Consider the following 21,531-nt stretch of genomic DNA (forward strand, 5'->3'; position numbering starts at 1 on the left):
AGATGCAGATCAGTAAAGACAGAAGTGACCGTCCCTGGATGTCGGCTGCGTTCCTGCAGTCAGCAGTCTGAGGCGAGTAGCTGCAGTCGGTCACATTAATCAGCTGATGAGGAAACATCACTGAGACCCTGATGGATAAAATCACTTCTCTACCCAGAAACCATCAGCTGCCTCTGACTCTGGATGGTTCATGGAAATCAGACCAAGCTGAAATGAAATCAGGTTCAATCCACCATCCTCAGTCTGATCAATAACTGGCCTAATTGTTCTTGTATCGCAGCAATTATTATCATAACCACACTAATAAACAATAATATTTTCAGGCAGAAGCAGCTCATCTGGTCATAATGAGAACAAACTGACTGACTGACTTTCTTCTACTTGAAACTTTAGTTTAAAGAGGATAAAAACATTTTCCCACCAGCTAATTGATTCAGAGTTTAAACAGTTCAGATCATTTGTAACAGAAATAAAGTCATTCAGTCATAAACTGAGTCTTTAGTTTTCAACAGCCTTCCCATCAACCACCTGGGTTTTAATTTTAAACTGTTGAATATGTTGATGAAATTAGATTTTAAAATCCTTTAGTGGAGTTATGTGTTTAATTGTTAATATTTGTGTGCATTCATAAAGCGCTCAGATGAGTTTTGTGAAAGTTGAAGCTCTGTGATGAATTTCTCTTGGTGAATAATCATGCAGAGCAACATTTTTGCTCCACAGATGATCATCCATCCGTGTGTTTTATTATAAAACAAACAGTTTCTGTTGAGACGTCTCTGCTTCAGAATAAAGTGAGTCGTTCTCTGGAGCCGAAGCTCCATCAGAAGCTCAGCGGCAGGAAAACAGCCCAGAACTAGAACAAAACAAATAGACCAACATCTCCAGCGCCCTAATAAATCACAAACTCCTACAGCGGGACAAACACACACACTAACAGTAATAAGAGTAAAATAGTGTAATATAAAATCGAAAAATTCTCACTTGCAGTTTTCCACATAAAAGGCGTCTCTGTGTGGGGGAGGGTTCATCTATCAGCCGGCCGCTCTATAAGTTCACGCCTCAGCGGGCCGCTCCTCTATTTATTAGGTGGGTTTTCTATGAAGAGCCGCATTGATTGTGAATAGTTTAAGTTGATGAATGTGTGGATATTATTTATTAAGGCGGCAGGCCAGGAGATTAATGCCCAGTTATTGTTTATTACGATGGAAAGAGGAGGTGAATCACACACACACACACACACACACACACACACACACACACACGTTAATATCTGCACACATAAGAACATGCAAATATGTTCTGCAATGCATGAATTACCACATATGAATCCTGGAACAACTTTAGAACGGATATTTAACAGATAAACGGTGGAAATAAACCGAAAACAAATAAAAGCTTCAGAGCAGAAATAACCGCCGTTCTGAGTCTGAGACCCAGATTTCCTAATCCAGATTAATCAGATGATTAATTAATAATCTGGTTAATTAATCAGATGATTCTGGACAGATCCAGTCGACTTCCAGCCGAGTACAAAGTCTCAGGCTGCTCACTTTCACACAGCAAAATGAAAAATTAAACTTTTAAATGTTTACAGGAAAAGTTTTCAACCTGTTCCAGCAGCGCACAGAAACAACACAAATTAACTAAAATAAAGAAGCTTCAATTCACAAATTATATAAAAAAATAGCAACAGAAACAACCTAAAACAGGAAAAGTTTAGTCTGATTTGACTTCATGTTTGTGTCTTTTATTAAACACAATAAAATAAAACATCTGGTTTTATTTTCCAAATTCAAGATCATTTTATTACTAAACTTACAATCTGAATATTAAGCACAGAAATCAAGAACTTCCCAAACCTTAAAAACACCTAAATGAAATTCAAGCACTTTCAAGGATATGAACCTTGAATGTGTTGAACTCAGGTTAATATTCCTCGGCGCTCCGCCATGAAGCCGTTTGCTGTTTAGTTGTTCTTGTGATTTAATGAAAGCTAAGCTTTGTTAAAACCTGAAGCTCCTCTGGTTGTCAGTGCAGGAGGATAATCTGTAATTTTCTCCTGACCAGGAAACCTAAAATAAAAATATCACTGAATCGGAGTATTATGATCATGTCTCTAAAATGTCTTATTTTGCATTTTCTTTAAGTGTTTAGATAAAAATGCATAAGAGGATTTGTTGAAATTCAACCAGAGAAATCCAGCTCAATGGGAGGAATCCCAGACAGAGCACTGAGGGAGATGAGAATTGAGTTTGTCTGTGAAGGAACATGAAATATTTTTTAGAAACGTTTCAAACCGATGATGATCTTCAGTCCGGTTCTCCTGCAGTCTTTCCCTCCCAGCCCTGAGCTGCACTCAGCAGATACATGAGGAGAAATGACGGACAGTCGGTTTGTTGTGTTTGTTTTGACCTCGGTCTGCAGCGCTCCTCTGAACGCTCAGCGGTCGTTAACATCCAGCAGTTAATCAGTGCGGCCGCGTCACGAGCCGCTGACAGCACAAACAGCCCGATACGCTCCGAGTCAACACGGCTGCTCACTAACACAAACACAGACGGCCACTTCTGTGTGTCTCTAACACAAACTAACAGCTCTTCATGCGGAGCGCCGATCAGAGAACCGCCCGCCGCAGAGTTTACTCCGCGTTGACGTGACGGAGATCCGTCAAATTAATCACCTCGAAAACGTGGGTGGAAAGCGGCTCAGGACAATAAACTCTGCGCCGCTTTTCAACACAACGTGTGGTAACAACAACAGGATCGGTGTCGACGTCTCGCTGGGCCCACACCTCCAACACATGAGCTGATGACAGAGGCAGAAGGCCTGTGAGGCCGCCGCCGCCGCCGCCGCCGCCAGCTCCCAGCCGGCGTGGGAACAAGATGGCCGGAGCCACAGCACAGGGGGGTCAGAGGTCAACGGAGAGCAGAGGCTTAGTGAGAATGTGCCCATTAGTCAACCATATCGAAACGCTTTCAATAGTTTTAACACTTTAAGTTTTCAGATTTGTGGAAACGTTTGACCAAACGCTGTATGTAAACTTCTGACTCTGAAGACATTAATAAGGAGGTTCTGACATATCGCTCTGTGGCATTTTGTCTGTTTCTGCAACAAGAACAGAACATGTCTCGCTTCATTTTCACAAGTTAATTCACCTGAAACTCCCAGGTTGATCTTTAATTTAAACCACCAGATCTTTATTTTTCATTTTTCTCCTTTTACTATAAAAAACAATTCAGTTCAAAACACAAACCTGGATGAATACTTTGTGTTGCACCATCAGTGAAAACTTAAATCCGCTGCCTGGACTGTAATCAAGGGCCGCTCTGAATTCTTCTGTGGGCCACAAATGGGCCCGGCGCCACACTTTGGACACCCCTGGATGTTCGTTTTGTTTGTGTTGATCAACAGTTGAAGTAAAAACAGTTTCATGTTTTCTAAATCCTCTGCAGGTTGAACTCTAAACGTGTTGAAAACGATTCAGCCGGTGAAACGACTTGATTTCCTCTCCTTCAGTGTTAAATCTGGACTAACTGCCTCTGTGTGTGTGTGTGTGTGTGTGTGTGTGTGTGTGTGTGTGTGTGTGTGTGTGTGTGTGTTTGCAGTGCAGTCATGCAGAGTGATGTGCGTCCATGGATCCGTATGGATGCGGTCTAATCCATATGGAGTTCTATCGGAGGACGTCTTTTGTGTCCGACTCGTATGAAGACGTTTCTCCCTGGAGACCAGCGGCCATAAATCACCGCTCTGACCTCATCGATACATAATCAATGAGACAAATATTCTGTAGGAACAGAAACCGACTCGCCAAAATCCACAAACAGATCAAAATCACTTCTGAGAAACAGGAAGTGCTTCTCCAGCTTCCTTTCGTTTCATCAAACCTCCTTCTGTCTGTTTCTGTATGAAAGTTCAGATGAGCATTATGGGTAATGTAGTGTGAAAGGACACTGCAATTTAAATGCGTATTTCATTACTTTTTTACATATTTCTGTTTTATTTCAAGTCAAACTTTGTGAACAGCAGCAGCAACATGAAACGTTTAAACTCAGAAACATGAAGATGGAGCAGAAATGATTTTTTAAAGTAGTAAACATCTGTATCCATCAGGGCGGCACACATCTGTGTTTGTGTTAAATACAAATATATCCTCACTGTAAGGTGATAAATCTGCTCAACATAAACAGTTTAACAACACAGAGAAACAGTCGGACATGCAAACACTTGGAGTTATTTCTGCTCTCAGACTTTTCTCAGCTCCACAAGAAAACAAGAAAGAGTTGCGTGTTAAAGATTATGGCCAATCGATCATTTTCTGCTTCATTTTTACTAAATATTTACAGTGGCTGCTTACCCATAATATCCCACAGATGCAGTAAAAGTAACACGTTTGTGAAATGGGCTCATCTGAGCCCAGCAGAACCTTTTAAAAGCTCATTTTGAGAGAGTAAAATGTAATTTATCTGCTTGTTGAATCACATCTGTTGGATCAGTCAGGAGGGAATGAGACACTCTGAGAATCTGGGAAAGAAACTAAATCACAACTTTTTCTCCCACAATCTAACAGGTTGAGTTTTACAGTGCAGAAAAATTCAGTCCAGGTTTGTAGTTTTCAACAGAATCAGGTTTAAGGTCAAAATAAACATTTCATCACATCCTGTGGGATTTAACAGAGTAAAAGTTTCACATATCAGGAACTGTTTTCATAAATTATTTAGTATTATTTAAATATTTTCTGCTTCAAAAAAAGTTTTCTTTGTTTTCACAAATAAAATGAAGTTTTTCTGTTTCTTACATTATTATTAGAGATGAATTGATCTGATATTAATATCTGCATTGATCTGCAGATAGGGTTAGGGTACTAGATCTGGTATCAGATCTAGAATAGAATAAATCTGTCTGATCTATTCAGTCTAGTTCTACGCTTTATTTTACATTATATTTATAATTCCTAATTCATTTTCTGAACCATTTGAAAGAAAGTCTGTTTCTGTGTTTTTAGTTTTTTAAATAAAAACTAATAAGAGCTAACTTTAGTGACTGAACAGGTTAAAGTTGTTTTTCATGTTTGATCAGCTCCTGAAGCTCTTGGTGGATTTCATTTATCTGCACTGGTGCAGAATTACAAAATAAATTTCTAATTCAGTCTGAATTTATGCTAAAAACCAAAGTTTTAAGTCATTCAGTTGTTTTTCTGTATCGAATCGTATCGGCAGATTCCAAACCTCAGATATCAGAAGTGGATCTCTGCATCATTCAAGCTGATTGATGTAAATCTAAATTCCTCGTAGGAACATCTGACTGAACTTCGGCGCCGTCAGCCAGGATGAAATCGTTCGGGTCACATGGTTCATCACAAGATTCATTTCTGAATTCAAAACTTTCCCAAACTAATATTTAAACAGTTTTTGGACAGTGAAGTCAAACAGATTTGACGGAGCTGATTTTAACTTCATGCTGTATAAATCATCATCGCTTCTGATCCGGCGGTGAGGAAACAACACGACAGGAAGTCCAGACTCTGAAAAGCTCATTCTGCTTCCTGTTTGCAGAAGTTTCCATTTGGACTCGGAGGTTCCGAACCGGGGGGCCGGGCCGGCCGGTTTGGAACCGGGGGGCCGGGCCGGCCGGTTTGGAACCGGGGGGCCGGGCCGGCCGGTTTGGAACCGGGGGGCCGGGCCGGCCGGTTCCGAACCTCCTCTCGACTCTCTGATGTTTATCTGTGGTTTCTCTCACACAGTGACTCTAAAACTGTGGCTCTATAAAATCTATTTTAGTTTATACTGTTTTCTATTTGTGCCTAAATTCTTTTTTAAGTCTTTTAAACAAACGTTAGATCCTAAAGAAAATAACAATGTAGAGGAGAAACCTAAATTTAACTTTATGAGACCCAGTGAACAGAACCAATCGATATTTCTTTGTTTTTACAGAAAGATTAGTTTGAAAATAGTTTTTTATCTTTTGGATAGAAGTGGAATAAAGTTTGGGAACTCTTTTCTGTTTTCCAGCGTCTGGCAGCCTGGGTAAAATCCCTGAGGGCATCGTTGGAATAACAGCTCATGAAAATAGAATGAAATCACATTTTTTATGGGCACTGGTGAAAAAGTAGAATGTTGCTGACGTGTAACCGCAGAAACACGGTTATCCGGCTCAAAACGATGACAGAAGCACCAGTTAATCCCAGTAAACAGTGGTGATGCGTCTCCCAGCGGGCTGTAAACTCTCTGTCCTCTGATTATATTCATGTGCAAACAGCAGCCTGATCATAAACACCCAGCAGCATGAGATGTGCAGGCTGCCGATCAAAGCCTTTGGTAATAATAACCCGTTCTCCCTAAAAAGCTCTAATGACTGTTTTAAACAGCAGCGCAGTAAACACATCCATCACTGCAGCCGCGGTTATTAACGCAGCTCGCCGCGGCGGTTTGATGCCGCATCGTTTCTGCAACATGTAGAGACGGAGAGTGGAGTCACAGTTCATTCTTCCTCTCATTTTTCTCCCTGATTCATCACTCATCATCATCGCAGAAGCTAAACAGCGTCCGGCATCCCGACAGCGTTTAGGAGCAGCGCTGACAGAAACAAACGGCTCCTCTCCTGATGGATTCTGGTCAAATGACACGCAGGGAAATGACAAAGAAGAAAAAGTTGGGAAAAAGAAACAGTCAGCAGAAAAAACAGAGCTGAAAGAGATGGAGCCGGGCTGTTTCTTTACTGACGTAAAGAGCCATCAGTCTTCAGCTGCTGATGTTCCCATCAAGCAAACATCAATAAGTATGTATGAAGAAACAGAGCAGGGGGAAATCCAGAGGTGGGTGAGAGATGGACAGATAAAACAGCAGCAGCCCTGAAGGCGGAAAATAGAAATAATTCATTTAAATATGCTGATTATTTTACACCAAAAACACAAAATGCTCCTGCTGCCACTTTAGAGGCGAATAACAGATAAAAAGTGTAATATCAGTAGATAAGCAAACACCAATCAAAGCTGAGAGCAACATTAGGACCAGAGGCGACGTCACACTGTGTGTGTTTCTCTACATGTATCGTATTTTCAGGTGAATAAGTTGCATAACTAAAAAATGTGTCATGAAGAAAAAATAACTTATAGTCCAGAAAATACAGAATTTACTTCATAGAACAAGTTTCACTTATTCACCAACAAAACGACGTCGTTTGTTATTTAATTTCCCTTCGAGGTCACTGAAGTATTTCTGAATTTTACTTTGAATTGGAAGAGAAAACATTTTCCTTGTCCTCACCTTTTTCAGCTCAGTTAGTTTAGAGCTCTGAGGAGAAACGAGGAACGTTGAGCGTCTTGTGAAGTTTATATCAGTTTATAAGGAAATATTTCATCTTTTCACACAAATTATTATCAGCAGCTGGAGTCTGAAATGATTGAAGGTGAATTTAAAAGAAACAATCAGGGACTAGATGAGCTGGTCACTTCAGATCTTTAACTATCAAAGATCATCAAAATGTTTTTCTAGTAATTTTACAAATTTATTCTGCTAACATTGTGACTTTATTCTGGTAAATATCTTAGTTTGGTACCATCCAGTACCATCCAGTACCATCCAGTACCATCCAGTACCATCCAGTACCATCCAGTACCATCCAGTACCATCCAGTACCATCCAGGACCATCCAGTACCATCCAGTACCATCCAGTACCATCCAGTACCATCCAGTACCATCCAGTACCATCCAGTACCATCCAGTACCATCCAGTACCATCCAGTACCATCCAGTACCATCCAGTACCATCCAGTACCATCCAGGGCTGATCACGGTGACAGGAGCAGATTTGGGTCAGCAGATTGTTTCTCAGTAAATCTCTGGTTCCTCTGGTTTAGTTTGATGATTAAACTAAACTCCAGATATCAATAATTTAAAGACATAAAAACCTGCAGAACGCTCCAGATGACCAGGTGGGGGGGTGTTAGCACCGTAAAACCTGCCTGGTGAACATGGAGGCCAAACCTTTCTGCAGACTAACTGCTGCTCTGCCTGGCGGCTGCATGAATATGAGGGATGATGCAGCCTTGGAGCTGCAGGACTCTGTTCTGTTTGGCTTGTTCAGCTGAATTTTATCTGCTCCTCTGTCCCATAAAACCTTCCTATTGACAGGCAGCCCCCGATCGACCCCTCCGCCCCCCTCCATATCCAGCCCACATTTTTCTTCCCTATGAGTATTAGTTTATTGAATAAGTGGCATCTGTTTTCCTGGCCCCGTCACCGTAAGGCGAGGTATTTCTCACTGACGCGCCGCCGTGATTTATACGCCGCTCTGACTCTCCCCACAAAAAATAAAGCTAAGCAAAAAATTTCCAATACATCCTCCGACCCCAACACACACATATAGATCTGATCTTCCTCCATCCATGCTGCACATAATTAACTTGGCAGATGTTATACAAACTCAAACACTTTACGCTTTCTCCACTCGAATCCACAGATTCCACACATAAATGTTGAGATGATGAGACAACAAAGATGGTAAGTTACAGCAGAAGAGTCCGGCTTCCTCCGAACAGCTACGGCAACAGTTCAGGTCCAAAAACACCAGAATATAACCAGCAGGTTTCACTGGCAGCATGCTGACTCATTTATTATTATTCTCTCTCTGAGCCGCGATCCTGAGTAAAAACAAGATGATTAACCAGAAACTGACTTCAATTCTCATAGTCAGGAAATAAATGCAACAGAGTCAACAAAGTTTACAGAAAGAGAAACAAGTTGGGGGTCTTCTGACTCCAACAGCGTCTTGACTCCTTCCTGAAGTTAAAATGTTGCATTTTTTAGTTTCGTTCAGCAGATCTCACAGCAGGAACCATTTATTAAAAACAGAAATGATTGCAGGACAAAGTCCTAATCAGAGCCGCGTGTTCACTGGCCAGCAGACAAACAGCTGGGAGTTGGAAACTAAAGTTATTTCCATTCTGCACTCCGACTGTTTTCTGGTTTCACTGGAAGGAAAACTGACGAGTCACTGAAACCAACTAATAAAACCTCAATCCTACTTTCTTACATCAGAGAAGACGAAGGCAGGCGGACCTGTCTCCTCTTCACAACCCCTGATGAATATCTGCGTCCCAGTGCTCCCAGTAAAAGCAGCCCAGCATGGAGGGAACCGGCACCGCTGGGGCTTTGGAGCTGCAGATCCGACCTGAAGCAGCTACCGACTCGGGTCAATCTGCAGAAACAATCTTCTGTCTTCCACGTTCAGTTTGACCAGTTCATCCCGCAGACAGACCAGATCCCAACATTTACACCATTTACAGAAAATCCTCCAGAAACAGATCAGAAACATAAAAACCTTTCTGAAACCTCAAAGCTGCTGTGGTTCCCAGAAAAGTCCAATCAGAAATCGATTCAGCCCGGATGTTTCCCGCTGCAGCGCCACAACTTTATGTTGCCTACAGAACAATTTAAACAAACAGGTAATAAATCATCATCAGAATGTCACTTTGAATCTTGTACAGCTAACAATCATTCTGGGTTTTAATGGACAGCAGCTTGACTTCCTCCTCTGGACTTCAGGCCTTGTTCTCACAGCAGAACCTGAACGACCCAGTTCCAAACACAAAAATCAGACTTGTTCCACTTCCACTAAGTGAAACTAAATTAGATTTGAATTGGATAGTTTTCAGAGTCTGCAGTCACGTCACATTTCCTCCGACCGTTACGTCGCTGCTGCGAGACGAGCGTCTGATTCTGCAGCAGAAGAAGCCAGACGGTGAATCTGGATGTAAACAATCCTGACATCAATAATGATGAAATTATGAAAGCAGTCTGTCAGTGAACGCACCACATCCCGACCCCACCGGGTCCGACTCCTGGAGCCAACGCTCCACTAGCAGCCGTTCTGTTAGCGAGGCTTTCTTTGTATCAGAGTCATTCGTCTGGTGACCATCTGGAGACCATCTGGTGACGATCTGGTGACGATCTGGTGACCATCTGGTGACAATCTGGTGACCATCTGGTGACCATCTGGTGACGATCTGGTGATCATCTGGTGATGATCTGGTGACCATCTGGAGACCATCTGGAGACCATCTGGTGACCATCAGGTGACCATCTGGTGACCATCAGGTGACCATCTGGTGACCATCTGGTGACCATCTGGTGACCATCTGGTGACCATCTGGAGACCATCTGGTGACCATCTGGTGACCATCAGGTGACCATCTGGAGACCATCTGGTGACCATCTGGTGACCATCAGGTGACCATCTGGAGACCATCTGGAGACCATCTGGTGACCATCTGGAGACCATCTGGTGACCATCTGGTGACCATCAGGTGACCATCTGGAGACCATCTGGAGACCATCTGGTGACCATCTGGAGACCATCTGGTGACCATCTGGTGACCATCTGGTGACCATCTGGTGACGATCTGGTGACCATCTGGAGACCATCTGGTGACCATCTGGTGACCATCTGGTGACCATCTGGTGACCATCTGGAGACCATCTGGTGACCATCTGGAGACCATCTGGTGACCATCTGGTGACCATCTGGTGACCATCTGGAGACCATCTGGTGACCATCTGGTGACCATCTGGAGACCATCTGGTGACCATCTGGAGACCATCTGGTGACCATCTGGTGACCATCTGGTGACCATCTGGTGACCATCTGGTGACCATCAGGTGACCATCTGGTGACCAGCTGGTGACCATCTGGAGACCATCTGGTGACCATCTGGAGACCATCTGGTGACGATCTGGTGACCATCTGGTGACCATCTGGAGACCATCTGGAGACCATCTGGTGACCATCAGGTGACCATCTGGAGACCATCTGGTGACCATCTGGAGACCATCTGGTGACCATCTGGTGACCATCAGGTGACCATCTGGTGACCAGCTGGTGACCATCTGGTGACCACGAGTTTAAAATGCATCCGTTGTTGTCGGCAGCCATTATTACAGCCGTAAACAGAGCGCTGCTGTGTGACGCTTCGGGATCGTAAACCGTTCACACAGATTCTGACTGCGGTCGCATTTAATTAGCATTAATTAAGGTTTGATTTTCTGAACAAACGCAGAAAACAAAATCTGAACTTAACACAAAAATGTGAACGCAGTCAAAGATACACAGAGAAACTGTCCTTTCAGAATAACCATGAAACAGGAATGAATGTTTCAGACATCAGAGCCACAATGTTTCACACTATAACTAGTTAATGTTATCTATCTTGAACTCCCCGTCTAAAAGAATCAATCTACGTCTCAGATTAGTGTTACTCGGTGGGTAAGTGGGACCAGATGAACTCTGACCTGTCGGGGTTCTGTGGACAGACGTGCATCTGCAGCAGGATCCTCTGGGTGAAGGTCTTGAAGCACTGGCCGCACTTCCACAGATGCCAGTCGCTGAACTCGCTGCTCAGCTGGCTGGTGGAGGTCGGGCTCGCCAGAACCCGCTGGTTTTTCGAGCCCAGCTGGCCGAAGCCGGAGTCCGACTGAACTCCGACCCCAACCTTGTCCAGCAGCGAGAAGCTCCGGGAGCAGGGTGCGTGGGGGAAGACCATGGAGCGCAGCAGGGCGGCCGGAGGGGAGGAGGAGGAGGACGATGAAGACGAGGATGGCTTGCTGTTTTTGCTGAAGGACTGGAGGGATTCCTGTCTGCTCATGGCCTCCACCACGGTGGCTGGAACGTTTACTGTAAAGACACACAGGATAGGCAGGGAGGTCAGCTGAGGCCGATCGCACCACCAGGTCAGAGTAATGATGCAATATGTCGTAAACAACAATATGATGTAAGTGTGGAATGATAAACATTAAATAATCAAGCTGTCGCTGCTTCACACTAAAGCAGAAAATGTAAAAACTTTGCTCAGAGTGGAAGGAATCATGAAGCTGTTGCACTTTCAGGTTTCTTTCCACATCCCTGAAACTCTCTCTGGGTATTACCATGACAACTGGCCCCTGGCCACGCCCCCGGACTCATCCTGGCCCCGCCCCCAGACTCGTCCTGGTCACGCCCACAAACTCGTCCTGGTCCCGCCCACAGACTCATCCTGGCCACGCCCCCAGACTCATCCTGGTCACGCCCCCAGTCTCATCCTGGCCACGCCCCCAGACTCATCCTGGTCACGCCCCCAGACTCATCCTGGCCACGCCCCCAGACTCATCCTGGTCACGCCCCCAGACTCATCCTGGCCACGCCCCCAGTATCATCCTGGCCCCGCCCATTGCCATACTTGAACGATGCTACAACCAGAAGTTTTGCGTCTGCATGTCTGTTTCCTGACTGCTAATTACAATCTGACTTCCTCCCATGTATGTGAGGTTTCTGCAGCAGCACAGTCAGTTTCAGACTGGCTGTAATTTCATCAGGTCATCAGTAACTTGGGAGAGTCTTCAACTTCCTCCTCTATCGCCCTGGCAACGAGCCAAACGTAACAGTGAAGATTTCATCTTTCAGTCTTTGGTAAAAAACCATGAATCATTTCTACCTCTAGCATTAGACTCTTGTATTTACCCAGAATGCCCTGCGTTGTAGTCCACTTCCTGTTGTGGGGCGATCTCTGGTCTGCTTGGCGTTCACATATGCATTCAAACTGAACCAGAGTTCACTTCAACCAAACCGAAACTGAGCTTTGCAGGCGGACCAGAGTAATTTTTGATTGGAATACGCATTCACACCGACCAAACGAACCGAACGCTGAAGTTGGATTAAAGTGGACTAAACAAGGCTGGTGTGAACTATGAGGAAATATTTGGAGGGTTTTTAGAGGAGGTCTGAGTATTTGTGAATTTTACATTTACCAGGGATCCACTGCAACATTAAATTAAAACAGTACAATGAAAAGGGATCCAAGTGTTTAAATGAGGCTGAACTTCCTTCTTTCTGTTTGTTGTACAGCTTTCATCACTCAGCAGAAAAATATTTAGTTTTTAACATGTCAGAGTTTGTGGGCTTCTTTGTTCTGGAGAAAACTAGCAGCAACATCAACATACAATGAAAGGCTCAGATGCTTTAAAAGTTTTCTTTTTTTTACTTTTTAGTGGTTTTGGCCCTCAAGTTTTTAACTGATTCAAACTGAAGGGCTTCTGGATACTCTTACAAATTTAAAATGCTAAACAAATCTTTACCAAATGCACATGTTTGATTTATTTACATGTTGGTGTTTTACTCTGAGAAATGTAGCTGCAAATAAATCCAACACCAAAACATTCAAGTGCAATTTGTGTGAGTTACTACGCTGAACTGAGCCTGAACTTTATTTCCACTGTTTGGTGTGATCATCCTTTGTGCTCTGAAGTTTTATCCACTCCACCTAATTCTGTTTTTCCGGTTCTGTTTTTCTTTGCAGAAAGAAATCTAAACATAAATGCGGCACGATAAATAAATTAGGCAGATAAGAAGCTCTGATTAAGGATGAAGTGTTGCTGGTGAATCAAACAGTTGAGTAAAATGATAAAACAGGAAAGAAGACGTTATATGGAAGAGTGTAAATTAGATTTGGGGTGAACCAGCTGATGCCAGCTGTCCTCACTCGACCCTAAAGTCAGCTGCTTTGTGTTGTGAGGTCTGACCAACTGACAGATCTGGACTCCATAACCCTTCATCATGTTTGAATTGACGTTAGGATGTCTGCTTTGGCTTTAAGTCGCTGCGGATGGTTTTGGTTCTGTAAAACTGGCTTGTTTGTGAAAACGTGGCATGTGGTCTGGCTCTGTTCTCCGACACCAGAAACAGATTTTGTTTCATTAGTTTGATGACAATTATCCCAAACCTTGACCAACGTTTTCTTTTACTTCTCTAAACTTAAACAGATATTGGTTATGAAGGCTCAAGCTGAATGTTGTGGATTATTATGGGCTCTCTGGACAAGCTGTTTATTTTGTGAACCTGGTATCGGTTGTGAAGACAACCTGCTGATTTTAGCACTGAAAACCCAGGAAGGAGACCTGAGCTGAAGTTCTCAGTTATGCTACTAATTAAATGTGATCTGTGTGAACGGTTTACGACCCCAAAGCGACCCGCATGCGCAGCAGTAGAACGTAACCGTCACCCAGCAGCGCGCTGTTCACGGCGGTAATAATGGCCGCCGCCGCCGCCGCCGACTGTGGACAGATTTTAAAGACGAAGGACGTCAATCAAAGAAAGCAGCGGCTTTAGTGGAGCGTTGACTGCAGCTTCTGTCTGGATGTGGAGTCGGACCAAGAACAGCAGGGTTGGGATGTGATTCGCTTCACTCAGACTCCTTCAATAAATTCATAAATATAATCTTACAAAAACTGCAGCGGATCGCTGGTGTTAGCAGAAGTTAGAGACAGGAGTTGACACAAACACCTGATGAATGCCCCTCTAAAAACAGTTAAAATACCTTTGTTATCAGCTCAAATTGACCTTAATATGCATTAATTTGCACAAAGAAAGTCGTGTACACAGAAGCTACCATCCCGCCATCTTTATCTCGGCTCTTTGGTGTTCAGCCAATCAGTAGTAAATAAAACGACTAACAGTCCTCCATTACAGTGTTTACAAAGTAGCACTGCTCTGAGAAATTTCAGCTTTCCACTGAATTTTCTTTGGAATGCCTTAGATACGCTCTTTAAAAAATCTGAATAGTCGAATTTTCCATGAATATCTTAGAATTACTTTCCGAGGAAAGATCTACAGTCCACTGCAGCTCAAAGTGAATCATATTTTCTATAAATTACCTCAACTATAAGTTACATTTTCTGTAGAGAAAAGAGAAATAAAAGCTGGAAAGCAAATAAAGGTTGCAGATAAACATCCTGTCAGTGTTGTATCTCTTCAGTCAGAGCATCATAACCATTTTCCATCCTTCATCAGCTCTGCCATCAGGCCACCAGGCCTCATTGATCCTCTAATAACCTTATGAGGAGATAATTACACCATTTGTAAGTTGGCCGACGGCTCTATCGACGGCCGCGTTTCGCGCCGCTCGCCCTCTCTTAATTCATTTTCCTACAAACGTCGTATTTACAAAAAATGTGAGTCGATATGTTTTGGGTTGTGAATGAAATGCATCATCAGAATGGGAGAATTATGCAGATGGAGTTTGCAACATTGCAGAGTCTGTGATTTCTTCCTTTCTGGGTGTGTGTGTGGGTGTGTGTGTATGTGTGTGTGTGTGTGTGTGTGTGTGTGTGTGTGTGCTCTCGTCCAGATGGGTGTGACATGAATAACTACGGACTCCTTTGTTCAGGATCAGAGAAAAGTTTTAAAAGCAACGCATTTCTCCACCCTCTGCTTCCATATCAGATCCAGCTGCATACCAACACCCTCCGTCTCTCTTTGTTTTGAAACCGTGAGAAGATCCTCCTGTTTTATGTCAGCATTACTTTCTGTTGCACTCTTAGGTTCAAACATCCATCAGCAACAGATTATCGCTCTTCAGAGAAAAACGTTTTAACCTCAAACCTCTGGGGAATATTTTAAATTAAATCATAAAGAAACTATTTACAGCAATAAAAGTTATGGGACATAATTACCCTGTAAAACTAATGTTTTTATGAATAACAGAATAAAAACATTCATTTTCAGAGACAAACATGTCAAATACTTATGATTACATTAATGTGCCTTCGTAGCGTCACCATTAGCAGCCGTGAAGAAAATGTTTTCATACTTTAACTTCTGAACTTTATTTTGTTTCTTTTAAGTGAAAATCATATAGTTGCTTATAAAAATATGACTCTACAATGTGCCAGAGCTTTAATCAAAAACAAAACTATTATTTTAAGTAAAAAAATGTCTGGTATTATTCACATGGTAATTTAACTTGCAGGTTTCCTGCCATGAAGAATCCTAATGACCCTGAATAACTGTGTTTAATTTACCTGTTTCACCTGAACAGGTGGAAACTGCAGATTTCAGTCGAGTTCAGAGAAACCTGCAGCTGAACGTTCAGCAGGTTCAGAACTGGTTCTGAAGGAGCTTCAGACACTAAGAGCCTGTTGGGCCTTTCTAAGATTTATCTGGGCAAAGAAACAGACTTTTTCTCTAATGACCAAAGCTTTCAGTTTCTTTACCTCCTCATCAACATTCAGGTCCATCAGTCTCATCCTGTTACTTGCTGCTTCGCAGAAACTGTTCCTATCTGACAGAGGAAAAGGTGTGTGTGTCTTTTTATGTGGTGAATGTAAACGTTTGGTTTCGACTGAACCTTCCCAGAAGTGATGCATGGAATGAAGACGGGCCAGTAAATTCACCGGCTTCAGGAAATGTTCCTTCCTGCACAGAGTCACACCAGACCTGTTCCTGTAAAACCAACCACAACGCGACGCTTTCCTCCATCCGGCTGCCACCAGGAACAAAACACCGAGACACCTGGGCCACAGACCGACCCGCTCCACCGACCCGCTCCACCGACCCGCTCCACCCAGACTGACCCGCTCCACCGACCCGCTCCACCACAGACTGACCCGCTCCACCGACCCGCTCCACCGACCCGCTCCACCGACCCGCTCCACCTGGGCCACAGACCGACCCGCTCCACCACAGACTGACCCGCTCCACCGACCCGCTCCACCAACCCGCTCCACCTGGACGGAGCATTCTGTGTTGTTCTAGTTGAAAAACTTCATCAAAAGCAGCATTTTGGATTCAAATCCCTTTTAACGAGTTTCTACCAGCTACAGTGAAGCTGTTTTATTCTGTAACTCTCCATTTAAAGTAAAACTCCTGACCAGAGGAGATGATCTGGTTAAAACCAACTGATTGATCTGAAAACCTCACTGAACCGTTGCTGAAGCCTTCCTGATGATCAACGGTCCAAACATTGTCATTAGACATTTAAATGCTCATCTAATCAATACAGACCATTCTAACAACAGCAATAATAATATTTCATTTTTAATAAAGAAGAGATGTCAGGTCACTTTAAGCAAGTCAATATAAATGTAGCACCTCTTTGTCTAACCAACATTTCTTCTCATTCTCCAGATTTTTCTCCACCGTTCCCATCAGAACCTTCCTCACAGTGATATTAAACACTGAGGAAGACGAGGTGGAAAAGTCTGAGAGGAGAAGAAGAAGAGGAGGAAATCAAGTGTGTGTCTGCGGACATGTTGTTGTTGTTAGCGGTCCGCTGGGCTGTGGAGCGTCAGGCCGACAGACTCTGATTGGAGGGAACGTTTTTCAGTAAACATCCACAGGGTGTGTGTGTGTGTGTGTGTGTGTGTGTGCGTGTGTGTGTGTGTGTGTGTGTGTTTCTCTTTCCTGGGTTACAGTGTGGACTGGTGGAAACATAAAGGTGGATTTTATTCACGTTGTGTTTTTAGGTGAAGTTGAGTTTTGATCAGCTGATCAAAGATGTTAAGATTAAATCTACACTAACATGTTTAGTCGTTTATTGTTTACACAACATGCACTTCAGAATTTTCACATTTCTATTGAATATTAGATTTTTAATTGGGACCGGGAACCGCTCAACAAAAGAAAGGAAGCGGACTACATCGCAAGGCATTCTGGGTAAATACAACCAAAACAAAAGCATGAGTCTGGTGCTAGAAGGAAAAATGTTTAGATTTTGTGAAGAAGGAAGTTGCACTAAGCGTCTTCAGAGGGTTTCATGTCGTTTGTTTCAGTGGTTGTGGGTGCAGCGCCCCCACAGGCCAGGAGGGGAACAGTTTCTACAAAAGGTTTAGTTGGTTTGACTTCGCAGTGAGACAGAGAACCACAGCAGCTGGAAAAGGAACCAGTGTTGTAACTTCTGGATCCCAAAGTGTGAAAACATCATTAAAGTGTTTCACATATTTTCTGATCTCAAAGAATGAAGTGCAATTAGTGTGTAAGAGGTGAAAAGTCTCTAATTAATTGGATCTTTAAGCTGTTTGTTACCAACAGTCTGTCATTAACTTTATTAACTTTGGGGTTAATAAAGTATTTCTGAGGTGAATTTATTCCGGTTTCAGTTGTGAATTAGATGTTGATGCAGCAGGTTTTTGTTGTGTTCTGTGTTTTCCTGTGTTTATTTTGAAGTTTCCTGTGTGTCTGAGTCTCCGTGTTGTCCTGTCTTCCCTTGATTAGTTCCCAGGTGTGTCTCGTTCCCTGATTACCCTCTTGTGTATTTAGCGTCACCTGTGTGTGTCTGTCTTTGTCGGGTCCTACGTCTACGTCAGTCTGTGTACGTCTGTGTATGTCGAGTCCTCGTATCGCCTGTTGCTACCTGTAGTGAGCTTCAGCCTTCCGCTCAGCAGTGCTGCCAGGTCTGTGGACTGTGTTTTCTGTTTTTTCGGTTCCATTAAACTCCTCATCTCACATCATCTGGGTCTGCTGCGTTTGCCTCACCACCACCACAACACCATTTCATGACAGAAGGACCCGACCAAGCTGAACGGTGAGGCACGCACAAACCACCATGGACCCAGATGAAACGCAGGAATTACTGGAGACCATACGGGAGTATGAGGCTGCCATGGCCAAGCCGTACGCGGCGACAAGACGGCTTGGATTCGCCATCCGGTTGGGTCTGTTGCTGGATTACTGGGTTCCACGTTTTCCGCTTCCTGAGCTGGTGGCATTGCAGAGGGAGGCAGAGTGGGAGCGTGAGGCAGCGCTAGCTGTCATGGCTGGAGAACCGCTGCCTCCCAGACCCCAAACTCTGTCCTCGATCCACCACCCCGTTCCGCTCTCCTCAAGAGCCAGCAGCAGACCCTCCGCAGCCGGAGCCGCCAGCAACACTTCCGCCACCCGAGCCCGTTCCTGCCGCACTCCAGCCGGGCGCACCCAACCCGTTCCTGCCGCCCAGCCGGCGCGCCCATTCTGTTCCTGCCGCCGCTCCTGCGGGCGCACCCGAGCCCGTTCCTGCCGCCGCTCCAGCCGGGCGCACCCGAGACTCCTAGTGCTTCCCCCGAGACTCCTAGTGCTTCCCCCGAGACTCCTAGTGCTTCCCCCGAGACTCCTAGTGCTTCCCCCGAGACTCCTAGTGCTTCCCCCGAGACTCCTAGTGCTTCCCCCGAGACTCCTAGTGCTTCCCTAGAGACTCCTTGTGCTCCTCGTCGCCGCCCCCGTGCGGCCCTAGAGACTCCTTGTGCTCCTCGTCACCGCGGACGGCCGCCGGACAGCCTCCGTGGTTCCCGCCTCCTGCGCCGCGGACGGCCGCCGGACCGCCTCTGTGATTCCCGCCTTCCTGTGCTTCCGCCCACCCAGTTGGATTTGTTTTGTTTTGCTTTTGGACTCTGAACCCTTGTGTTTTCCGCCCAATTATGTTGGGTAGTTTTTTGTTGTTTTATGGACTCTGGACCCCCCATCCAGCTCCCCTCCGCCCACCCTCGTTGGGTTTCCCGTTTTGGGCGTCTGGGAGCCGCCCGTTAAGGGGGGGGTACTGTTGTGTTCTGTGTTTTCCTGTGTTTATTTCTAGTTTCCTGTGTGTCTGAGTCTCCGTGTTGTCCTGTCTTCCCTTGATTAGTTCCCAGGTGTGTCTCGTTCCCTGATTACCCTCTTGTGTATTTAGCGTCACCTGTGTGTGTCTGTCTTTGTCGGGTCCTACGTCTACGTCAGTCTGTGTACGTCTGTGTATGTCGAGTCCTCGTATCGCCTGTTGCTACCTGTAGTGAGCTTCAGCCTTCCGCTCAGCAGTGCTGCAGGGTCTGTGGACTGTGTTTTCTGTTTTTTCGGTTCCATTAAACTCCTCATCTCACATCATCTGGGTCTACTGCGTTTGCCTCACCACCACCACAACACCATTTCATGACAGTTTTGGATTTATCTGGTTGATGAGGGATGGGAGCTGCTGGTCTCAGTGCGTTCAGTCGGCTCGTTCTGGGTCAAATAGTTCAACTTCTCCTAACCCGAGGACACAACAACGCTGTCCTTCAGTCTCCAGAATCACATTTAAACATGGACGCCACAATCAGCAGATAACGATGCCAACCCGAGAACAATGCACGGCCTAAATGCAGTTAGTAGCAAAGTGTCTCTAATTAAGACCAGAGTTTCTGGTTTCTATTTGGTACAAAACATTTAATCTGATTTAAGCTAATTGTGACGTGAACAAACCTTTGTTCACTGCAGGCTGAATCAATGTGTTGAACATCTCTTTGTGTCGGATTTACTTTGTACTTTCAGGGACTAAATGTCTTCACATGGACAGAGATGATTTAAAATCAGCCTACAGTCTGAATCGTTGACAGCTTTAATTATGTCCGTTTCTGAGTTGTTTCAACTTGCTGACGTCTTCCACGTCTCAAACTCTGACAGCAAAGACATCAGTGTCAAAAGGCAGAGGACTCTGGATTCAAACCCAGAAGAAAACAAGCTGATTTATTTCTACAGGACAGGAAATCGACACTTTTTAACACAAGCAGAACAAACGAGAGGCATCAAAGTAACTAACGCAGTAGAAACATAAAAGAAACAAAATCCTCCTGTAATAGTAAAGTAGTTTCATCTGGTGAGTTGGTAAAGCTGCACAACAATTCATAAAGTTACATAATAACTAAAATAATGAATAAAAACTAAGTTAGTTAAATGTGGGTTAATTTCTGCTTCTAAAAAGAAGCTGAAAAAGATCTATGTTCTGTTCAAGTTGTACTAACAGGAGTTAGCTTGAAGCTATTCAGGCCTAAAATAGCATCTCAATGCTAAACATGTAGCAGCAGCACAGATGCTAATGCTAGTGTCCACAGTCCACATTTCCAAAGAAGCTCCATGAATAATAATGAGTTGCTGATTAAACATGCTTAAAGAACATCATATCAAATTTAAAAATATTTTTATTGACCTCATATGTCCATTTATTCAGTGATTTAGCAGTAAAAATGTTTTTTTGAAACAAAAATGTTATTTATTTTGATTAATTACAATTAATTAATTACACCAATTAACTTAATTGAACATTTTAATTGAGTCCCACTACTAGTTTTAACACACCAAGATGGAGAGGCATCAGCAATGTGCAGAGAAAGATGCAACCGTTTCCTGATTGGCTCATGGCACAATGTGCAGCTCACACTAAGTATCAGGCACAGAGGTGGAGGAGTGATGTTTTGGGTTTTGTATCCACAGGACGTCACTGACCACAGACTGTCAACTAAAGTTTCTGGGTCGTCACCATCACACAATTGAGGTGTTGTAATGGCCTAGTCAAAGTTCAGACTGCAACCTGAATCAGGTCGGAGAGCTGTGCAGAAAGTGGACATTTCAGACACATCTAGAAAGACATTAGTAGTTTTTAAATGAAATAGAAACGAACCAAGATAACCCAAACTACTGGAACCCATTAATGAGCAGAGCAGCCATGTGTGGCTCTAAAGAGACACAAACAATAAAGACAGGAAGTATCCGCTCCTTCAGAGCGTTCCACTCATGGCAGCAGCTCTTCTTCTTGTCCTAATGCAGGAGGAACACAGTGGAATGTCGGATGTTTGTTTGTGTGCCTGTGATTATGTTTACAGAGGACGCCACAGCGCTGTCATGATGAACAATGTCATGTAAAAGACTCGTTTTGTCTGTAATGCAAACCAGCTTGTGGCCAAACGTCTCTAATTTGCAATCAGCACGATCTCGTTTCAACACGGCTCTGTTAAAGGACAGTCTCTAATTCA

At 44.0% G+C, this 21,531-nt stretch overlaps 1 protein-coding gene across 2 annotated transcripts in view; it reads right to left on the minus strand.

Moving 5' to 3' along the window:
- prdm6 (PR domain containing 6) overlaps positions 1-21,531 on the minus strand; it is a 94,124-nt gene that overhangs the window by 25,120 nt on the left and 47,473 nt on the right. For both annotated transcript variants that reach the window (XM_044112171.1, XM_044112172.1), the window contains exon 7: positions 11,284-11,665. In XM_044112171.1, the coding sequence (XP_043968106.1) occupies positions 11,284-11,665 (382 nt within the window). The remainder of the gene's footprint in view (positions 1-11,283; positions 11,666-21,531) is intronic.

The sequence above is a fragment of the Gambusia affinis genome, linkage group LG03 (assembly GCF_019740435.1).
Source record: "Gambusia affinis linkage group LG03, SWU_Gaff_1.0, whole genome shotgun sequence".
NCBI classification, from domain to species: Eukaryota; Metazoa; Chordata; class Actinopteri; order Cyprinodontiformes; family Poeciliidae; genus Gambusia; species Gambusia affinis.